This window comes from Linepithema humile, chromosome 3, assembly GCF_040581485.1.
Source record: "Linepithema humile isolate Giens D197 chromosome 3, Lhum_UNIL_v1.0, whole genome shotgun sequence".
Lineage (NCBI taxonomy): Eukaryota > Metazoa > Arthropoda > Insecta > Hymenoptera > Formicidae > Linepithema > Linepithema humile.
In genome coordinates, this window is record NC_090130.1 from 30,125,120 (window position 1) to 30,146,093 (window position 20,974).

Here is a 20,974-nt window from a genome sequence, read left to right on the forward strand (position 1 = left end):
TTTATCTTCCACGAATTAATTTTACTCTTTAATTGACTATCTCGTTCTTTTTTTAGCGATAAAATCAGCTATCAGCTAAGAAAGTTGGGCTTTTTTGGATATTTTATGTCCTAAATTACTGCCGTAATTCTTACATAAAAAGAAAACCCAAGATGTCGTAGGTAAAAAGTGTATATTTTTATTTATTATTGATTCAGACATCAAGTTGAACAAGTTGTTTCTATAAACTTAAAAACTTATACACTTATACATTCAGATAATCGATCGCGAAAGTCGAATAAAATTACGTAACATGATGCTCATTGTCGATGGTGAGGTGATGAATGACAAATCAAACGTTGTAAAAGCTGTTCTTATATCATTTGTTTAACATCTTCGCAATTATTTCCTCGGTGATCGGGCAAAATATTTCGTGCTCGATTTTTATTCTATAAAACCAAAAAAATAATTCTATTACCTACAATAAATTTTAGCTTTTAGTTAAATTATATCAATATAGCAAGTTTTAAAAAATATTACAGAGAGAATCGATTTACTGTTAGCTTGGTGCAAACTAAGTTAGTACAATTGGCAATCGAAATTGCTTGCCCGATCAAACCTTTTTACTTTATTTCTATATATCTTAACAGGATTTGTAACAAAAACGTAGCTGATTCCTGTCGAGAAACTTTCATCATATCGTTGAAAATTGCAAAATCGTTGAAGACCGAGAGCTATGAATTCGCAGAGCCGTAACTAGAAAAGAAAACCGAAGATGTGCAATTTTACAATAATTTATACTGAAATTCGAAAATTGAATTTTACAAATTTAAAGAGATGTATGAAATCGAAGATCCACACGAATAGAATGGTGAAAGGATTCCGACGCAAACGTGACATTCCGTCACGCTTATTTTTCGTGGAATCTCAAGGACAGAGATAATTAATAAAACGTTCATTTTGCACTCATGATATTAAAAAAAAAAAAAATACTAGTTACGGCGCTGCACGCGCGCGCACGTTCGTGGCAGGCTCAACTAAGTCATATAAAAAATGTTCCTCTGAAAGATTCTTCAGCCGAAGACCAGCTTCGGATGATAAATCAAGCACTTCGATAAAGGCAAACGATCCAGCGTCCCTTAAAAGAAATTCATACGCGACTCTACCGTCCACGTGGGCGACGCTGTGTTAGAAATTGACTTTTTTCTATTATTTTCGCCACTTTTCCTGCAAGAAACAAGCACCCGCATTTTACATGTTCATCGAAATTTAATAATCAAACACAATTTTTTACACTATTGAATCCGTGACAATTAAATTTAACTCAAGAATTCTTATTGTGTTTCTTTTTTTCGCCTTTAATGGAAAAAAATATATTTTTTGTTGAGAATAGTATCAAATATTTGATACGGGCGCTTTTTCTCGCTACAGACAGTCCGCGAAACGAAAATTAACAATAGTCCTGACAAATCACGCGCGAATCTAAAGAAGATCCTGGATCGACGAAATTAGAGCACCTCCGGTTTCTCTAATCACATCTAATCTTCGCTAACTTTAGATTTCCCAAACTCGGAGAAGTATACACTGACCCGCAGACAGCGTAAATTGGCTTTTGTTTTGTTTGAAATTTCATGATTAGATTGAAATAAAATTCTTGAATTTTTCGTAATGTCAATTTCTGCTAATTATAATTTCAATTGTTTGAAAGCAATTTAAAATTGTAATAAAATTTTAAATGATAAAATAGTTAAGTGTCGTTGTTTTTTAGATGTTTGAAAATTTTGTTACAAAATTTAACTCTTCTTTATTATTCGTTTGGGAAATCCTGCGCTAATTAAGGGGCGCACAGACTGCTTAGCAGACAAGACAATCGAATTCCGTAGTGTTTTTATACAAACACGCCGCGATTTATAAATATATAAAAGCAACAAATATATACCATCGTATCGTGTGTATATATATATAATATATATTTATATGTATATCTATAATATCGTCTTGCAAATGGTACAAAGCCTATGCCGTAATTATTACGTTTAGGATACGATTGCTGCTGAAAAACAAATCGTGTCGTGTCGATCGCTGAATCCGTTAACGTGCGCGAAATGATCTCGTCGGCATCGTCGCTGCAGTGTCGATCGATCGCGACAGATATAATGCACTTCTCGTTGAGTGCATGCGCTCTTCAGACTCAACTATGTCGCGACGCAACTTGCAACCGTGCGAGCAAGCGTGCGTAAAGCGAAAACGTGCGTTTTCGCAAAGCTCTGCGGACGCCCTCGAGTAAAGCACCGCCGGTAAAAGTTGCAAGATTGCCATTCGCAACGTGAACGCAGCTTGAAGTGGAATTATGACGGTGTTATGACGACTGTTGTGTACACAAATCAGAAATCACAGCGGTGAAAACTGTTTGCGTTTCGCTAGAAAGACGAAAGAGAGAAAGAGAGAGAGAAAGAGAGAGACTTGGTTTTCCAAGATACACTATAAACGAGAGAAAAAAGAATATCGCAAGTATCCGTCGATTCTCGCATGTTCCCAAGAGTGCAAAGCCCTTCGAGGTGTTTCTGAAGTGAGCTTTTAATTGGAACTTCAATCGAACACCGGTATATCACGCTATAGTTACCTTCCCACATTGCTCTGATTGATCGTAAAGCGATTTGTTACGATATCTCGTGCAACATATCTCTTATCCATCTCCCGTTTTTTTTTCACACTCTTCGTCTTTATCCTTTTCCTTATAATCATTGATAGGCACAATAAAGGCTTTTGTATTTCTGCCAGCGTAAACGAGAAGTACGAACGGTGAAAGTGATCTCATTGAAAGGGCGACAACAATTTCTATGTTTGCTACGAAGGATTGTGCGCTTCTCTATATATTATAATAAATACTAATAATTCTAAACAATATAAAATTCTTGTCGTATCATTCTTTTTTTTTTGTAATACGGCAATGACGATAGAATTGGAGCGATTTTTAATCAGAAATTTAACAATTCATTTTGTTTACTGTTTCGTTGAAATAGCTTTTAACTTGATTTATCAGTTCCATTTGCCACAGCGCAAATGCGATAATTTTATTTTACAAGTAAAAGCGTTGTATAATTAAAAAGTATTTAAAAATCGGGAAACTCCGTAAATCAGCCGATGGTTCGTTTTTTATAAATTTATAAAAAAAACTCTATTAAGATATAAAAAATTAAAAAAATTTGTTTATATTGTTTGAAATAATCAAGCAATTTGCGCTCCTCGTTAAAATGTGAACATTTTGTAGCATATTATACGGCAGCAAATTTCATTTCACGCAGTTTAAATCAGAGCTGCACGACTCGTTGAATTCGGACAACGCTGCTGGGCAACAGCTGCTCTCGCAATGCCGTACTCGCCTCCGGGCGTAAATATCGACTATGAAAAATGCGAAGATGCTGCTAAGTGCTCCTTCCTTTTATACGAAACAAGATTGGTGCTGCGACATTTTGTAGCAGAATGTATACTGTTCGCCGAATATAACACAGATCGCCGAAAGTGTTTCATTACGATTATCAAAGCGCATTAAGTAAGCGTGGATTATCACGTGTGTTTATGTACCGATATTAAATATTTGATACATAGATGTCAACTGTTTATCAATATCGATCTGGCCTCGTTTCGAGAGACTTGCATCAGTTTTACAGCAGAATCTGAAAATAGCGTTTTTCATAAACACGCGAGTGTATCAACAATTCTTCTTGACTAAAATTTGTTCACACATCATTGAATTGATTAATTCAATTAATTTAACTAGCTATATATCTAATTATACGCGTTTAAAAGTTCTTTAATTCCGATTTTCAAAAATGAACACCATGATATTGAAACCATGATTCTTCACCGGTTTGGTTACCGGTGTCTGTTTCTACTGTGTCAAATGAATATTTTATATATTATTTATTTATTATGTAAATATATTGGCATCTGTGCATCAAACGATCTCGGCGTAACAGCTAATCGCGCAAGCCCTTCCGCGGCGGAAGAGCCCTGGTCCTCGTTGAGAGACATCGGTGGTAATCGATCAAGTCTCGTATAGTTGTGTCATTTTTCAGACGGTAATCACAATGCGCTTGATGACGTCTTTCTCGCGTAGATATACTAATAATAATACGTCGATTAAGTGCCGCCTTAGTAGCGTCGAGTGGATGTTTCCTTTTTAGTTAGGCCTTATCAATACGTCAAGCGAATCTAATTGAACGTTTTTTAAACCGCCTATGACTGCGTCTGGTCTGCAAAAGTCTAACATCGACGAGATTACGTGAAAATTGTTCGTCGACGAAATCTGAAATCTCGCAATTCCTTCCGTCGATTGTCAGCTGTACAGCTGCTCAGCTGCAATCCTTCCTCCGCTTTCCCGATCCCCGTCTTTTCTGTCTGCCACGCGCTTCTGGATTCGCGCCAAACTCGCGTGGAACACTGAATTGGGAGTCAATCGACGTTGATGAAACACACGTCCTTCAGCGACGTGCATTTCGGCATCTCGATTACCTCGTAGCAATAGTTTCGCCGACTCTCTACATTTGTAGGAGTGTGACTCGAATCTCTATAAGTAGACATCTACGACGTATAATCGCATATCATAGATAAAATTTCGAACGTAGCTCGAGCTTAACCGTAATGTGTGTACATGTGTGTATGTGTGTTTCCGAATTATCTCGAAAACAAGAGCTCGCTTCGCACGCCCGACCAATGTCCGTGACGTTTCATGTTTTTTTTTTTTTTTTTATGATCGACAATGATCACCGGTGACGGTCGATCCGCAATCGCGGCGAGTCGTTCGTTTCGCACCACCGTGTTGCTTCACACCGTTACGCGGCGGCGTCGTCGCTCTCATTCGGCTCTCGTGTGTAATAAAGTGCAAAGTTTACGAGATAATATCTATAATATCCATTGCGATTATTGCAGATGGTGTAATAGCATCGTGAATACTTGCCCGGACCGCTCTCGCCGGATATACGAACACTTGCCGCGTCCAGGTCGACTCCAGTTCGATGACTGACCGACGATCGCGTTGTGTATGTACAAGTATAGAAACGAGCGCCCCTTCTTGTGCACGACAAATAGACGAAATCTTCCGTGCCCGGGTTTAAAACGTAGCTGTCGAAGCTTCCAGTCAGCCGAGTAGACTTCCAATAATTGTCCGAACTAACACGCGCATCTCCAGGCGTCACCCTGTTGTGACGGTGACTGCGCCTTAATTATGCTGTCCGCGCCTTCTCTCTCGGAAGCCTCGAACAGGCTGGCCTGTAATAACAATTTCATTAAATTTTTAATTACAAAAGCATCCCGATAATGCACATTGTTTTTGTGCGGTGTAGAAATTTGCCAATCTATTTGATGTGATAATTTTACATGATTCGGCGAATCGCTTGAAATCGATTTTTAAAAATTACCCGGCGTCCCCGCTGCTCCCGTATCCTTCTGGCTAGAGTAAGGAAAGCTTCCTCGATGTTGATATTCTCCTTGCACGATACCTCGAAAAAGGGCATGTCGAAGTTCTCGGCTATCTTCTGACCTCGCTCGGCGTCCACAGCGCGATGCGCGGTCGCGTCGCATTTATTCGCTGCCAAAACTTTTACTACGTCTGGTGACGCGTTCTGTCGAAGAAAACGGTGGAATTGTTTGTGATTCATTCTGTCTCTTGATAATTCCATTATCAAGATAACTTAAAATCGATTGCAGACATGTTTCGCAATGAAATCAATAGACGTCTGTGACTTTCATAATTTAACTTTCGATTCCCCACAAGAGCAATTGTGTCACAAATTGTTGCTCATAAACGATAAAACTTCTTAATTTATTGAACGCCAGATTTTAATACGCTTAATTAAATCGCATCATTATAGCTGTTCAATAATCTTTTAATGAAATTTTTTTTAGAAATTCTTTTTTATTTAACATTATTGGATTATTGTGAGTTTACTTCGGCAATCTTTTGGATTCTTGCTTTAGATTCTTTTTTCGAGTTAATCTTTCGCAGCCACTTAAGGATTAATGCGGCACGAACTCATTCCTATTCGTAAGGTTCTATCTTTAGAATCAGTTTTATCTTACTTCTTGGATATTTCGCAGCCAGTAAGACAGATGGTTGAAACTCTCCAAACTAGTAACGTCGTACATCAAAAGGATACCCATGGCACCGCGATAGTACGCCGTTGTTAAAGTTCGAAATCTTTCTTGGCCAGCGGTATCCCTTTAAAAATACATTCCACAGATATACTCTCTATTACTTTATCTTCATTTGACTTGAGAAAAGTAAATTTCTCTTTCAAGAGAAAAAAAAACTTCTTTTTTTTTATTATTAACTTGTAAATATTAATCATGATTGATTTTCTATCGAAAAGTTAGTAATTGTTACTCACCAAATTTGTAATTTAATCGGCGTTCCGTCTAAGTTAATGATCTTCTGTTTGAAGTCGATACCTGCAGAAATACGTGTGTAATTATTTAAATTTTGCGTGAAGCCTTTTGAAATGTTTCGAGACAAATATTGTAATACAATCTAATAGTCTAATATTAGACTAAATAGTCTAATATTGAAATAAAGTGCTTCCAAGAAGATTGCACAAGATTGTAATGTTTGTGAAAGAGAATTATCTAACGTCGCAATTACGTGCCTGTTGCGGCACTTTACACGCAACTAAGTTCCGTGTGCTATATTCGCGTGCATATAATTAAAACTTTATCTGTGTACGAGCGTTGAATTATCTTTCAACAAAGAATAAACGCGAAATTGAATCCGTAAAGTATTTTCACGTAGCAACAATGTATTTTCACAATAATTGTGACGGTATCGGAAAAATGATCGAAACTAGTTTAGTCTTGTTAAATGTAAAATTAAAGCGTTACACGGCGAAAGCCGAGGCTAGGGCGGATGCAACGGCGGATAATCAGCTGATCGATGCTGACTCAACGTACATTTTGTGCAATACACGTCACATATATTATCAATACACCCTCAACAAGTTTGAAAACAATTCGAATAACGTGATTATTACGGTCGAAGTAATCTGTATCAAAAGCGTAACGCAATTTGCGTTGTTGACAGATTAAAAAAAGAACAGAATCAGCTCGATTTTTTTATTATTTCATAATAAGTAAAAAAATGCAACTTTGCATATATATAAATAGAATTAAAAAAGTAAATTAAAGCTTCTCGCGTTCTTTGTGACAATGCACGGGATGTGTGCCGAGGACGAACGTGGCCTCATCGCAGCCAAGGGTTAATTAACGGCTACCTGTGTCGACGGTGCGTCGAACATTCCTTTATACATTCGTCGTTACCCGAAGCGAGATTGCAAATTTACGACTTATTATCTTGGAACAAAGTAACGACCCGTAAATCAATCGCAACTGTCGCGAGGATGCGTCACGGTAATCGCCTAACAACAAGCCACTGAAACGACTCGAGTCACCAGCACGACTCCGAGGTGGTTGCCCGTGAGCCCACAGGTAAGTCCGACATATCCGGTATATTTGCCAGGTGTATACGCGTCTCTCACCTATCGTCGAGATGTAGGTGTCGTAGTACCGTTCGTCGCAGTAGCGATGCACGATACAGGTCTTGCCGACGTTCGAGTCGCCCAGCACCAGGACCTTATACGTGGCTGCGAAATCCAACGCCATGTTTGCCGTGGGTCTCGGGTGGTTTTGAACTGTTGTTGGGTCGACAACAGAGTCGTCGGCCGGGGGTTGTTCTTCGCGGACGCGCTGCTCCCGGGGGCGGGGGTGGAGGATCGATTCGAGGCCTGCGCTTTAGACCCCCCCGCGCGCGAACCGGGGGGTTAAAGGTGTTCTCACAATCGTGTGACTTTTCGCCGAGCGACTTTGCGCGACTCATGCGAGGATGATGTGAAAGAGCGCATGGGAGATGCGTGGTACGCATGGTACGCAGATGCGTATGAGATTCTATGTGCGGGCACATTAGGAACAGATGTGAGGGCTTAGACTTGGTAGCACTCCATCGGCGCGCGAAAAGAAGAAAAGTCGAAGATCGACGGTATTATACATGCATGCAACATATAGGAGGACGCGGGAAAACTTTCTCTTCTATTTTTACGTCTCTTTCGAGCATCTCGTCCGAGTCTTCCTCGTGTGTAATAAAACTTTATGCGTCTTGCGGAATAATTCGATCTGGCGAGTGGAAAAGTACGGATAAAGGTCCGGGAATACGCGAAAGAATCTGCAGAATTTATAACGAAGATATTGGAAATGATTAAACGATATTGGAAATTAGGCCGTTTTATTACATTTGCATCATTAAACAAATGACATCATTAAACAAACATTTTTTTTTTTACCGAAATCGTCAATACTTCTTATAAATCATTGTATTTATCTTTTGCTTCATTTTCAATAACAAACTGTGTGAATCAAATTTGTAAACGTACAATGCAATTTACAAGTTAGACCGCGTAATATGCTATTTATTCTACTATCCTAATACTATTTTGTCTTTGCGAAGAGACGGGATACAAATCTCCGTTTTTGTATATGTACTCTACAATTAATATCCTTAGAATTAGCTAAAATGACTTACGTAATTATTTAAGTACTAAAGGTACTGTTCAGTACTTTTCGGAAATAGTTTCGTCATAAAACATACACTACGATAACTCCTACAATAAATTACTAATGTAACAATAAAACTACAATGTAACAATAAAATCAGTTTTGATACTTTGGTTGATGTAAGCTGCTCATTCAATCGTTTCACATTATCTACCAGGATATGTGATGCTGCTACGTAAATAATATCGCTATAAAAGACTTCATACTAATTGTAGAAAATAAACTTCTAATAACCAGATTAGAAGTAAGATCAACATGTTAACACTATACTATTAGAAAACTAGCGCAAATCGATATTATTTTTTACTACAGAGTGAGTTTACTCTTTCCTAAATAAATACTTTTTGAAGTGACTATTCTCGTACTTGTCGTATTCGTTAAAATACGCGAAACTGGTTTTGCTTGCAAATTGCTTATCGTCATAATAATGTAAATAATACAATATATTATGTGTAGGCACTTTAAGCATTATAACTTGTATGAGAAGTAGGACATTCTATTTTTGGTTAGCGCTGTCTGTGAGTTGTAATAATCTTGCCTGTCATGATAACGTCTCGTTTGCATAAACTACATACATGATATGTCCGTAATTAGATAATATAATACTTAAATTTACTCAGCTATCGACGCTATCATTTATGATTTTTTTCAACAGTCTATAATGTATCCTAAATTACAAATATCATGAAAGTCTTTAAGTCAGTTTTACTTAACGCAGCTTCTTTCGCTTCGAGATCTCGTATAAAGATTCGCTACAGAAACTTAACATTCATCATAAATATATAAGTAAAATATCACATAAATAATATAAAAGTGTAAAAAATGATTTACAAAAATAAAACAATATGCTACAAAATAACAAGAACGGAATAACTTAAAAAAACTTACTACTTAAATTCAATCGAACTTTCGAAACACATCTATCAACGATAGTACGATTACAGGACATATTTGTATAACGTCTTTGTAGACAACTAAATTCTCACTATTTTCCTACAATAAATCTATCAGTATCTAATCGACTTTGGCGTTTATATTAGACCGAGTTTTGCGTCGCGGATTTCCGCATTCAGGAAGAACATAACAGATTAACGAGGGCCATTTTTTTTTTTAGAAAGTATGGAGTTAGAAAAATCGTTGCCTATTGTACGCTCCTCCGAACAGCATTGTCGGATTACAGTAAAAACGACCAAATGCATAATCCGATCACCACAATGCTGGATACATACGCTAAAGAATTAGGAAGATGGATGTTGTAAGCGCTCTCCAACTTAATCAGCCACAATGGAATAGCGACGTGGAGGATGTCCGGAATCATGAAACCCAGATCACGTATGACCTGCAATGTGCGAGTTAAAAAAACAATTATAAAATGTTTCTCTTACATAATTATTCTGCGATTCTCACCTGATGCGCATGGCCTTCGCCCCTAATGACATTCTCGAAGAACTGATCCCACCCACCAGCCATAATATGCAGAAGAGCTATCGCGGCTATGCCGAACGCCTTCCTGTGAGTTATGGGATTCTTTTTGTCCGCCAGATGAACGACCCAGGCGGTGGATATCAACTCAGTGACGGAAAAGAACAGCTGATGGTACCACTGGGAGTAAAAGTCGTCGTTCCAGTAATTAATGTAAACCCACCATGAATAATAGTTGGAGAACAGAGCGGTTGAGAATAGGAGCATCATGGACTGCCTGAGTCTTTGCTTGATCGCCAGTCTCGCCAGATGTTTCATTGTTTCGTAAAATACGATGATTCCAATCACTACGAGCATCCATATTTTCAGCATGTTTGAGGTGGCGTTGAAGTACATGTGTTTGTAAGGTGCAATGCCAGATTCGTATGAGCCTGCAAAGAAGAATTTTGATGACGAAGTCTTTCATTTCCAATGTTACAGCGTGCTCATAGAATGTTTAGAAATTTTTGTTACCTTTAAACACGGTGTCCCAGCACGAACAAGAGCAATACCGTTTGTCCACAATTCTGGAATAATCTTGCCAGAAGTAGTACAAGGTCGCGATCTGCAGCGGCGGAATTGTCAGAGGTCCCAGGATGCCCACCAGTCTCGATCCACTTGTAGCAATGTTTTTGCACATAACACGCTTTAACATCTTGAATAGAGCCATTGCGCTATAGATATAGTAAAAGTGAACAGAAGGCGCTTTAAAAACTTTGTTATTAATTTTATGAATTAAAATGATCTCCCTGATCAAATATATTGCTGCCTTAAGATAAGTAACTGTGTTACGTGTAGCACTGTATATTGGCACTTTGCGATTGATAATACTCAAGGATAATGTAAGGATATTTTAATGACAACGAAAAGCTGAACTATATTACAGATAATTCTATAAATAATTCTAGCTTTCGCTCGGAAAATCTACACCTCATATAAATGATAGCTCTCGTAAATGAAATATGTGTGTATTTTTCCAAATTTTTTTATACAAAATCATAATTTTTTATATGTAAAAAAAGCATCGCAAAATAAGTAAATTCTGTAACGTTAACAAATATATTTCAATTCCCCATATTAACGAGTCTTCAAGCCTCAAAGATCGCGTCGGGTGGTCAAACAAAAACTCAAACGAAACTACTTAACACATGTTTATTTTAACAACACGTTTTGCACAATGCGCATTTTTCGTGCGCCACGCTAAAATTGAGGTGGATGGATAGAATTCTGAATTCCTTGGCTGTTACGTCATGGCAATAAGCGTATTCATTTAGGCGGCAGCGGACTGCACGAGCAGCCGTCGTCGATGCTCCCCGAGGAGGTAATTTCGTCTTCACATGTCCACAAAATCGACGACTTCACGAGCAAACTGGAACAAGTCCTTTGACCAAGAATGGAGGGTCTCGTAAACAACTCCCTGTCACAAGCGACATCTGCGTACGCTAAATGCCTCTCAGAAACTTAAGTATGAATGACTAGAAGTAGTCGAAGCACACGTGGAACGTGCTCCGAACACGACTGCAGGTTCGGAGTTACTCTTACCAGCGCTGTTTATTATCGTTGAATATATTATAGAAATTTTTTATGCAAAGACATCACTGAAATTCTAATTTTAACAATTTTATGACATTTTTTAATCATAAAAATCGGCGAGATACAATTAAATTTTTAATTGCTTTTAAAAATTGCACAAATTTTAATTTTATTGTTATTATTATTTAATGTTACTGTTATTTCTTGCAAACATCTTCCAGGCCCCCGAGGCCCCTTGACAGTCACGAAAATCCACTCAGGACTGTTGATCTTTGGTATTCCATCAGTGGCTACATAAAAATTTTTATATAAACTATTTTATTTTAAATTATAATAAAAGTTTTCAGAAATTTTTATAAATTATTTTAATTTAAATTATAATAAATATTTAAAAAATTATTCTCATTAATTAAAGGTAAGATTTCTTTGGAGCTGAGCACACAAAATACCAATCACTGCTAATATAGCGTTCTACATCACTAAACGTGATCAATGATTTCTGTAAAACGATATATGTATATATTTCAGTATTATTATTTTCAATCCTAAACAATTTCTGCTATTTATTCGTAAATTATAAAAAAATTGTGTAATAAAAAATTGTTGTGTGAATGTTGTTGCAGTCTATCAGACAGCTCACTTCCATTTATTTTAACCTGAATTTTAGTAAGAGTATTTCTTTTATATTGTTCCCAATAATAATTTATTAGAAAATTTATAAATACGGATCGTAAGAAACGATTTGTCTTACATTTATTATTCCACATGTATTCATAGTTTAGGCACGACAGTTTTTTTTAGATAGTTTTTAATAATTATCTTATTTTTAGCAATTTATAAGATTTAAATAGAAAAATGTCACGGAAGTACAAAACCAAAAGCTTTCGACTGTGTCGATGTTGCTACAAGTGGCGTTGTCAGTGTCTTATACCACGAAGAAGGAAGCCTCATCCGCCGTTTAACAGCGGAACAAAGTTAGACAGTAGACTGGGCTTGCATCCCAAACTAAATGCGCTTACATCGATATCGCCAGCTATTGATTTCTATGATTCACGACCAGTTGATCGCAAATCCGGAGTTATCAAGTAAAAATCGAACTTGATTTATTCTGAAATAGTATAAGAATTTTTAACAAAAAAAAAAAAAAAAATTGACGTAGTTGGAAAAGACAACAAGAAACGGAAGAGTTTGCCGCCACAGTGGGCCACAAACTGACAAAAAAAATCATATTCCAGAAGGACTTAATGAAGACCGGACGTGGTCCTGGAGCTCACGAGATATCTCGCTGGCCAGACAGCATTTTAAAGGCACCCTGTAAGAGTTTGCGAACGGACGTCAGCTTCGGAACTGTTCCGCAGTTTAAACCGAGCTACAAGTCCACCACGCCTGGTCCAGGTTCATAAATAAAATTATTCTTCATCTATCAAAGAAACGATCAAATTATTCTAACGCAGAATTAATCGGTTTTCTTTAATATACTGTATTTTTATATTTTGTTGTATTAAAATAAAATTTTCTTTAAGTTTTAACTAGCAATTGTCTCGTCGATACTTTCTTATTTTTTTCTTAGTGTTTTGCACTCTATTCCTTATTTCTTTTTTTTTAAGGATACACGCTTAAAACGCATAATCCGTATTACTACTTGGATGAGAAGAAGCTGAAAGGTTTCTCTCACGTACCTTCCTTCGAGTTTGACGGATTAGCGCATAGATTTCAAGAAGTTAAAAGAAATTGGTCTCTACCGTGTACCAGGTAAGAAAAGGTGTAAAATATAATATCATTAAAAGTATTTTATGCTTTTTTTATGCTTTGTTTGTAATCTTACAAACAGATTACAAAAGAATCGGTTTTCACATTTCAGATACAGCGTGAAGTATCCGAATTCATTGCAAGTTTTTCTTGAAAAAGTCACAGGCAAGAGAGGACCTTACGATCTTTTTACAGGTGACAGAATAATTTCTTTTGTTAACTATGCGGACTATTTTATGAGTTTGTACACTTTTTTTCGCCAACTACGCCGTATTTGCAGCTTATTGAAATTTGTCTATATATTTTTTTAAACCAGATTACAAAACAAAAAGCTCATATAAAATTTTAATTGTAGAATCTATAAACATTAAATTAATTTAGGACCGAGAGACGAGAGTACAATGAAGGGATACTGGTCGCGTAAGAAAATAGATGATTACAATGACTGGCCACGAAAATTACCCGGTGAAATAGAAAAACTTCTGAGCAAGTCTAATTATTTCAAAGGAAAATGGTCCACTAATCTTAGGTAGGAGGGATAAATTAGCGGGAGAAATAAAAATGCATTTTGATTACAATTTATATCTATAATTTAATGCGAATAATGCAAAAACTATTTTGAGTAGAAAAATATTCCCCTAAAGGTTCACGAAGAAACCGGTTACAAGAATGTTGTTACAAGATATCAGCACGTGTTACAAAGATCCCGATGAACCGGGTCCTGGTGATTACAATCCTCGAACGCCGCAAAAACCCGGCTCGATCAAAAGATATCCTTTTGACAGCAATGTAGCACGACTGCTTCCGTCGCGCGACATTCCTCCTGAACTAGGTAGATATAAAATCAAAGAAAATTATCGTATAAAAGGACACGGATGGACGTGTGTTTTCAAGAGTAAGGTGCCCAGAACGTTTGGCGCTGTTATTCCGCCGTCGTATAGTGACTTTTAATTTCTAGAAGATATTTCTAGAATATATTTCTCAATATATAATATATAATAATAAAAAAATTATTACGAACGAATTCTTGATAAATAAAAAAAAATTGCTAAATTGACATTTAATTGCACATGCAATAGAATAATTGGAATCAAAATGTACATCGATATAAAATTTTGCACGCTTCGACTTTCGGCTACAAGTATAAATTCCATCATATCGAGAGCTGCTTCAATGTAGAATCTACGCTATCACGTAATAACACCTGTCGGCGCGATGAGATCAACGATTGCTCTACGCTAATTTAAAGATCCAACGATCTTTGTGATTTATCGTGTGAATTAGCTCGAACGTGCGGCGTGCCGATTCGTCGTTTTTCCTTCGACGGTGTTCCTCGGTTCGAGAGGCGCGAGATTTCGTGCCAGCTGGAAAATGGTAACAGGAGCCCCTCGAGATAATGATGCACCTAACGATTACTCGGCTGCACCGAATGCATAATTCATATGTATGCCACGAACTTTGAACCGGCTTCGCGAGCGCATAATTGCATTTAACCGTCTTCCAGCGACCGCCCCTTTCATTTAAGCCCTTACCACACACGTCATTCGTTTGTTGTGGAACGCCCTAAGCTCCAGGCTTTAATTACCGGAATAATAAAAAGCAAAATTTATCAGATTGTATGATCGTCGCGCTGGCGACGGCAAAAAAATCGCTGTATATTTACTTACAACAGCGACTGTCGCGCTTATGCAACTTGAATCAGTGCAGCGTGAAAATCAATGTATTGCAAAAATATTTAAAAAATATTAGAAAATGATATTTTTACATGTTTAGGGAAGGTACATACATAAATAAAAAATACTGTATTCATGCGATCATTTCTGTACTCATACGCTCAACACTGGAACGCATAATTTTTAATAAATTATATGTTGATATAAAAAATAGGTGATTTTTAGAGGAAAAAAATACCGTTTAAAAATATAGAACAGTAAATACATAGTAAAGAAACTTTTTTTTTCCTCTAAATTATAACGATTTATTTGCGTAAGGATATTCATGCAAGAATTACAAAGGCTCCAAATACGTATATTTAACTACAGAACCGGAAATGTCTCGCGCGCGCGTGTATAAAAGAAAAAAAGAGAAAAATTTCTCGCGGCGTGCCATATGGCGGATAATTTCGTAGATTGATGGAAGATTTCACGGCGCAACTGACACCCAGTATACGCGTTCCCATATAGCCTGCCATGTAATGCGGCTGCCGTGTGGGACGCTCGCATTATTTACAAGGGCAAATTAATCGAGACGCAATTAGGCGTTAATAACTTTCTAATTTACGGCGGACGCCGACGCGTCTCTCGCAAGATCAATCTATGCCGCCTGAGTTTGTTCACCCGTAATCTTGCAAATGATAAACCGCAGACGATGATAATCTCTCAAGTATAAACGACATTTCTCAATCTGGGAAGAACAGTAATTAACAATAAGCTTCCTTTTTATAAGCTCCTTTTTATTTCATCAATTAACTTAATTTTATTTCTTAATCTTCGTATTTCTTCTGCTGTATCTCAACTTTCTGATCTCTTTTCTTTCCAAACTATATAATCTATCGATAGTTTTGAATAATAAAAAAAGGTCTTCCGTTCTTTGTTGCACTTCCACATTTTAGAAACGTTATAATTCCATCTTGCGAGTGATTCACAAATAAAATTCTTTTACGGGACGTCCCAACAATGGGAACGACCCCATTATTTGTCATCAGTTCTAAACACTAGCAGCTACGTAACATCTTATTTTCTTGCTCTCGCACAGTGTCGCGTGGCGATCTGTTCGCTCCATTTTTTTGTCATTATATTTTCACTGAACAAACCCACTTCATAAATCATAGCGACAAAGAATGAATGCATTCGCACAATAGCATTTCAACTTTTACTCGCCACCGTTTGCTTTAGAAAAAGCTTTGCCTGATCGTATCTGGATAATCCCATGTCGTCATTCTTGGTCTTCCTTTAAGTTCTTTCTCATCCTTGACTCTTTTATCCTCAGGGGTTTCTTCAGGATGCAAGAAGGCACGCGCCTATTTAATATTTATTCACTTATCCCGCTAGTCCCTTAATATTTCTGGAAAGTGTATCACGGTCACGAGAATGCAATCTTTTCTTCTTCAGATACCTTCTTTCACAATAGTGAAAAATGCTCCCCTGCAAAGATTTTGGGCTGAAATAATGTCGCCATATGTATCACCGTCAAATAGTAAACTGCTATTGATACTCTACGAGTTAGCACATAAGTTTTTTCGGACCGGATGTTCAACATAGTTTGCCTAGTAACCCAAATTCTTGAAGACTGTCAGTGACCTTACCACAAAAGAAGTAAGTAGATCAGTGATCCTATTATCGTAATAACGATGAAAAGACGTGTAACCTTCCAAATACACTTAAGTGGAGATAATCGATGAAAAAGAAAGAAACGGATCTGACTTTGTAGCAATTCAAATTAAAATTTACGAAATTTACGGGCAAAGAAAAAAGGCGACGGAAAAAAAGCGACTTCAGATCTACCCAAAAATATTGCTAGAGTGAAATGGAAACTCGATCGAACGGAAGCGACGGTCACGCATTACGCACAGTTGATTATCGATGCACACGTGCCTTTTGTGAAAAAATTCCGTCCCATCGGGCCTTCCCCGCGTTCAGGATCCCGCAGCCGAGAAGACCGTCATGAAGGGAGGAGGTGTGATATGTTACAGCTGGTTAAACAGCTGCGGGGTAGAAGGATAACAGTGAACGCGACAAATTTCGGCAACAACCACCTAAAAGATCGTGTATGAAATTGGAGGAGGCTTTGCCTTCTTTTCTTCCTCCCCGAAGCTTTGCTTTGAATTTATTTCTAGATGTTTGCATGATAAAATCGCGGTTATAAAGACTTAAAGATTACAATTTATTAATATGAGATACGTAAATCTCTTAATTTTCTCTGTTATGTATTTTTTTAAATTTTGTTTTTCAACATATACGCAATTGTACGTAATTTGACGAATTTTCTTGTAACTATATTGAGAAGGATTATTTCGATCTCTTTCAATCATTAAATTTTTTTTACATCCGGTTTGGGAAAAGAATTTTGCTCCTTTAAAGTTTAGGCTGGGGCGTCTACATTCTTCGATAATTCTCAAGATACCTGGTAAAGTAAAGTTTTCGTGGGACAATGGTAACAATAGTGAGTCAGGAGTATCAGTAGCAGGTTTCGTAAATAGACCTGAGATGGGTTCGTTTGTCACAAAGTCTTTCGTGTAAATTTTACAGGGTGCATAGAAAAGTACAATGCCAGCATTTTTCGTAAAAATTCTCATTTTTATAGTATCTTGTGACTGACAAATAAAACTTTTTTTACAAACTATTAAATTGAATTGCGAGATTGTGAGATAAAAATCACATAATAATACATACACAGGACTCTAAAAAAATATAAAGTTAAATTAAACGCAAGTAGAAAAATTTTAGACAATCCTCAATAAACAAAATAGATGTCATGTGAAATTACGTCATGTTGTCACGTCGCATTAAATTCAAGAGTGATTCGATGGCAAAATCGAGACAACGAGTAGGTGTAATTTCGAATGGAAGTAGTTATAAAACGTGTTCTTTTCATTTGTACACTTTGAGGCGCCTCAACGACCCACGATAAAATATTAATATTAAATTAAATTCGCGAATAACATACTTATGTCGGATCGACACATACGACAGCTTATTGGTCAATTTTACGATTGACGATTCTAATTTTTATTATTATGATATCGATCATATAGCTCTCGGATTAACGACGATTTAGTCGCTGTTGTATTTAACACTTCGACTCAGACAATCAAGAGATTATGATAACGCCGTTAAATGTATTGTGAGGACGATGAATTGCAAGCATTACTCGATGAAAATTCGTCCCAAACGCAAAAAGAGCTTGCATTACAACTGGGAGTAAAGCAACAAACCGTTTCTAACCGTTTACAGAAGATGGGAAAGATTCAGAAAGAGGGAAAGTGGGTACCATACGAATTGAGCCAGAAGAACAAAGATAATCGTGTCGAAATGTGTCTGAATCTGTACAACAAACAGCACAGAAAGTCTTTCCTGTGGAAAATCATAACGGGTGATGAAAAGTGGATATATTACGATAATCCTAAGCGAAAAAAATCATGGGTAGACCCCGGCCAACCATCCACATCAACGCCAAAGCGGAATATCCACGACCAAAAGGTAATGCTCTGTATATGGTGGGATATGCAGGGTGTGCTATATTATGAGCTTCTGCAACCACGTGAAATGGTTGATGGTGATCGCTATAGTCGACAACTATTGAGATTGAACGAAGAAATCCGTCGAAAACGTCCATATACTGGCAAAGGATTGCGTCCGGTGAAATTGCTTCATGACAACGCTAGGTCTCATGTCGCTAAAACGGTCAAAGAAACATTATTGACGCTTGGTTGGGATGTTCTACCGCACCCGGCCTATTCGCCAGATATAGCGCCAAGTGATTATCACTTGTTCCGGTCGATGCAAAACGCATTGTCTGAGGTACGCTTCCGGAATATTGAAGAAGTGCGAAAATGGGTCGACGACTTTATTAAATCAAAAGACGTGAAGCTTTCTTCACTGCCGGAATTCGTAAGCTGTCTGAAAGATGGCGCAAGATCATAGATAATAACGGAGAATATTTTGATACTTAAATGTATTATTGAGTTTCTGTAAAAAAATCTTGAATTTTCAAAAAAAAAAAAGGTTTAAAACTTATTTGTGCCCCTAATATATATAGCATATAATCAAGTAATAATCTAGAATCTCATATTTCTTTTAATAAGAAAAGGGAAGTAATCTGCTTCACATCTTAGAACATAGCTCTGTTAGAAATCAATATAATAATAATAAAAAGATGATTAATTACGCTAGTTTTAAGCAGTTATTTTCGCGCTCGTGATCCGAGTAGATAATTTCGCGCGTAAATTACTACGTACAATAGTCGCAAAGGTGGATCATTATTCGAATAACGGTACAACGAGAGGTGATACCCATCCGCTCATCTATCCCGAAAGAAATCGCCGGGAAAAAATTTGTTGAGTCAGTGCTTCGAAAACGATGGGGCGAAGTTTGAAAGATGCCGCAACACCGGTAGCCGTGCTATTATATCCACCTATACATGCGCGTGCATTGTAAATTCTTGAAGGATCGCGTGACATCAAATCTATTCTACAACATCTACACGGTTAAGTGTCGCCATTACGATGCTAAAGAGAGTTGTAATATATACCGCAGAAACGCTAGATTGCCAAAGATTTAAAATGTAATTTTACGTAAGATTTATTGGTACAATGACTCCTGTAAAGACTGCGAATTTCTTGTCCTGAAAAGCGTGGAACTAAACAAAAGATTTGACGATTAGCTCATCAATTTTAAAAAAGACACTCTATGTTCTTTAAAAAGACTGGTAGATTGAAAGATTTATTTTTCTTGTTACTTTTTTAATATTTCTCTTTGCATTTCTACAATTTCTACGGATTGTAAAATTGGTTTTACTATTTTAAAATTGATTAATTTTACTGTGAGCTTTAGTTTTCCATGCAATTAATCAAATAAATGTAAAGTATAAGATTTAACAAACTGTAAGTATTTTATAACATTTGCATTATGCAATTCTTTCAAAAAAATATGTAGGTATGTAGAATCTCTTTCTGAATGATTAACTATTAAGCAGAGTTTCACGTGAAGTCACTGCTACGTATTGCGACTAACAATTACTTTGCCAAATGTGATTTACCGGCCCGATAAACGCGACGTTTAGACAGCGTCGCCGTATGACATGTGCGCGACGTACGGAAAATTTTAAGATTTACGACTATTACGTGCACACAATATCGCCGCTGCAAAGCTCGCGCCGCTTCTCATGAGCTTGTCTTAGTAAGATTTCCTTTTATTCTTCCCTTTGCCTTGAGCTGCCGTCGTTTCAAAAGCGGCGCTTTGTGGGGACGAAAAAAATTAGAAACAAGGAAGTTGTATTTTGTACCAGGTGGAAGGACCCTTTGAGGATACCGCCGATCGCGCCATATTTCAATTCGAATTTAGCAAACATCGTTCTCTCCACCTTTGATTGCGTTTATACAAAAGAGCAATCGGCTGTAAAATAACAAGCAACGTGGGTTTATCGTTCATTTCATACGGCGTTGGTTTTATGATGATGTGAGCTTTGGAACAATCACGGAATAAAAGTTTTCATCAAGAAATGAACATAAAACGAAATTAAAAATATCAGGAGATTGATTAGGAAATTTGCTATTTTAAAAGGAAAAAAATTTTTTTAATTAATAAGATTTCGTATAATATTGAAATGCGACTTCTTTTGCATTTTGGTTGATTTGCAGCTTGGTTTCTCTCTGTGAGATTGTCGTTACATATTAATTTAATTCTCTATAGCTATGCTTTCTATATTTTATTACAATCTTTTACTTTATTTTTACTTGTGTAATTTTTGTTAAGCGCAAAAGATGTAAGAAAGTACGATTGGAAAGAATAAACTTGTTGCTAGATGACGAGTGAATTTCTCTCTTATGTTACATAAATGAATAGTTGACTTCTCGTGTTGTAACAAGTTAATCTTTCACCGCATTAAAAGAAAGGAAAGTCTGCCATACTAACACAAAAATAGATTGCAATAGATG

General features: G+C 36.9%; 3 protein-coding genes across 3 annotated transcripts; 1 reads left to right on the forward strand and 2 right to left on the reverse strand.

Moving 5' to 3' along the window:
• Positions 1 to 155: 155 nt before the first annotated feature.
• RabX4 (RAS oncogene family member RabX4) lies at positions 156 to 8,061 on the reverse strand. Its single transcript, XM_012362863.2, has 5 exons — positions 7,509 to 8,061; positions 6,369 to 6,429; positions 6,061 to 6,199; positions 5,400 to 5,603; positions 156 to 5,250 (listed from the first exon to the last, which is right to left on the reverse strand). The coding sequence occupies exons 1-5, from the start codon at positions 7,630 to 7,632 to the stop codon at positions 5,152 to 5,154; spliced, it is 627 nt and encodes a 208-aa protein (XP_012218286.1). The 5' UTR covers positions 7,633 to 8,061; the 3' UTR covers positions 156 to 5,151.
• Positions 8,062 to 8,231: 170 nt separating this feature from the next.
• LOC105669759 (uncharacterized) lies at positions 8,232 to 11,427 on the reverse strand. The gene is made up of 4 exons (XM_012362865.2): positions 11,286 to 11,427; positions 10,513 to 10,712; positions 9,985 to 10,430; positions 8,232 to 9,916 (listed from the first exon to the last, which is right to left on the reverse strand). The coding sequence occupies exons 1-4, from the start codon at positions 11,306 to 11,308 to the stop codon at positions 9,752 to 9,754; spliced, it is 834 nt and encodes a 277-aa protein (XP_012218288.1). The 5' UTR covers positions 11,309 to 11,427; the 3' UTR covers positions 8,232 to 9,751.
• Positions 11,428 to 11,831: 404 nt separating this feature from the next.
• On the forward strand, positions 11,832 to 15,180 carry LOC105669732 (ciliary microtubule-associated protein 2-like). The gene is made up of 7 exons (XM_067351649.1): positions 11,832 to 12,301; positions 12,402 to 12,656; positions 12,807 to 12,966; positions 13,179 to 13,323; positions 13,433 to 13,515; positions 13,702 to 13,849; positions 13,965 to 15,180. The coding sequence occupies exons 3-7, from the start codon at positions 12,816 to 12,818 to the stop codon at positions 14,269 to 14,271; spliced, it is 834 nt and encodes a 277-aa protein (XP_067207750.1). The 5' UTR covers positions 11,832 to 12,301; positions 12,402 to 12,656; positions 12,807 to 12,815; the 3' UTR covers positions 14,272 to 15,180.
• The last annotated feature ends 5,794 nt before the right edge of the window (positions 15,181 to 20,974 follow it).

Excerpts from the sequence above, each read along its gene's own strand:
- LOC105669759 (XM_012362865.2), bottom strand. The coding sequence starts at position 11,308 with ATGAATACGCTTATTGCCATGAC. Across the intron at positions 10,713-11,285 it reads AATACGCTTATTGCCATGAC|CGCAATGGCTCTATTCAAGA; the intron begins GTAACAGCCAAG and ends CTATATCTATAG. Across the intron at positions 9,917-9,984 it reads GCGAAGGCCATGCGCATCAG|GTCATACGTGATCTGGGTTT; the intron begins GTGAGAATCGCA and ends CGCACATTGCAG.
- RabX4 (XM_012362863.2), bottom strand. The coding sequence starts at position 7,632 with ATGGCGTTGGATTTCGCAGCCACGTATAAGGTCCTGGTGCTGGGCGAC. Across the intron at positions 6,200-6,368 it reads CCGATTAAATTACAAATTTG|GGATACCGCTGGCCAAGAAA; the intron begins GTGAGTAACAAT and ends GTATTTTTAAAG. Across the intron at positions 5,604-6,060 it reads GGCTGCGAAATATCCAAGAA|AACGCGTCACCAGACGTAGT; the intron begins GTAAGATAAAAC and ends TTTCTTCGACAG.
- LOC105669732 (XM_067351649.1), top strand. The coding sequence starts at position 12,816 with ATGAAGACCGGACGTGGTCCTGGAGCTCACGAGATATCTCGCTGGCCA. Across the intron at positions 13,516-13,701 it reads ACCTTACGATCTTTTTACAG|GACCGAGAGACGAGAGTACA; the intron begins GTGACAGAATAA and ends AAATTAATTTAG. Across the intron at positions 13,850-13,964 it reads AAATGGTCCACTAATCTTAG|GTTCACGAAGAAACCGGTTA; the intron begins GTAGGAGGGATA and ends ATTCCCCTAAAG.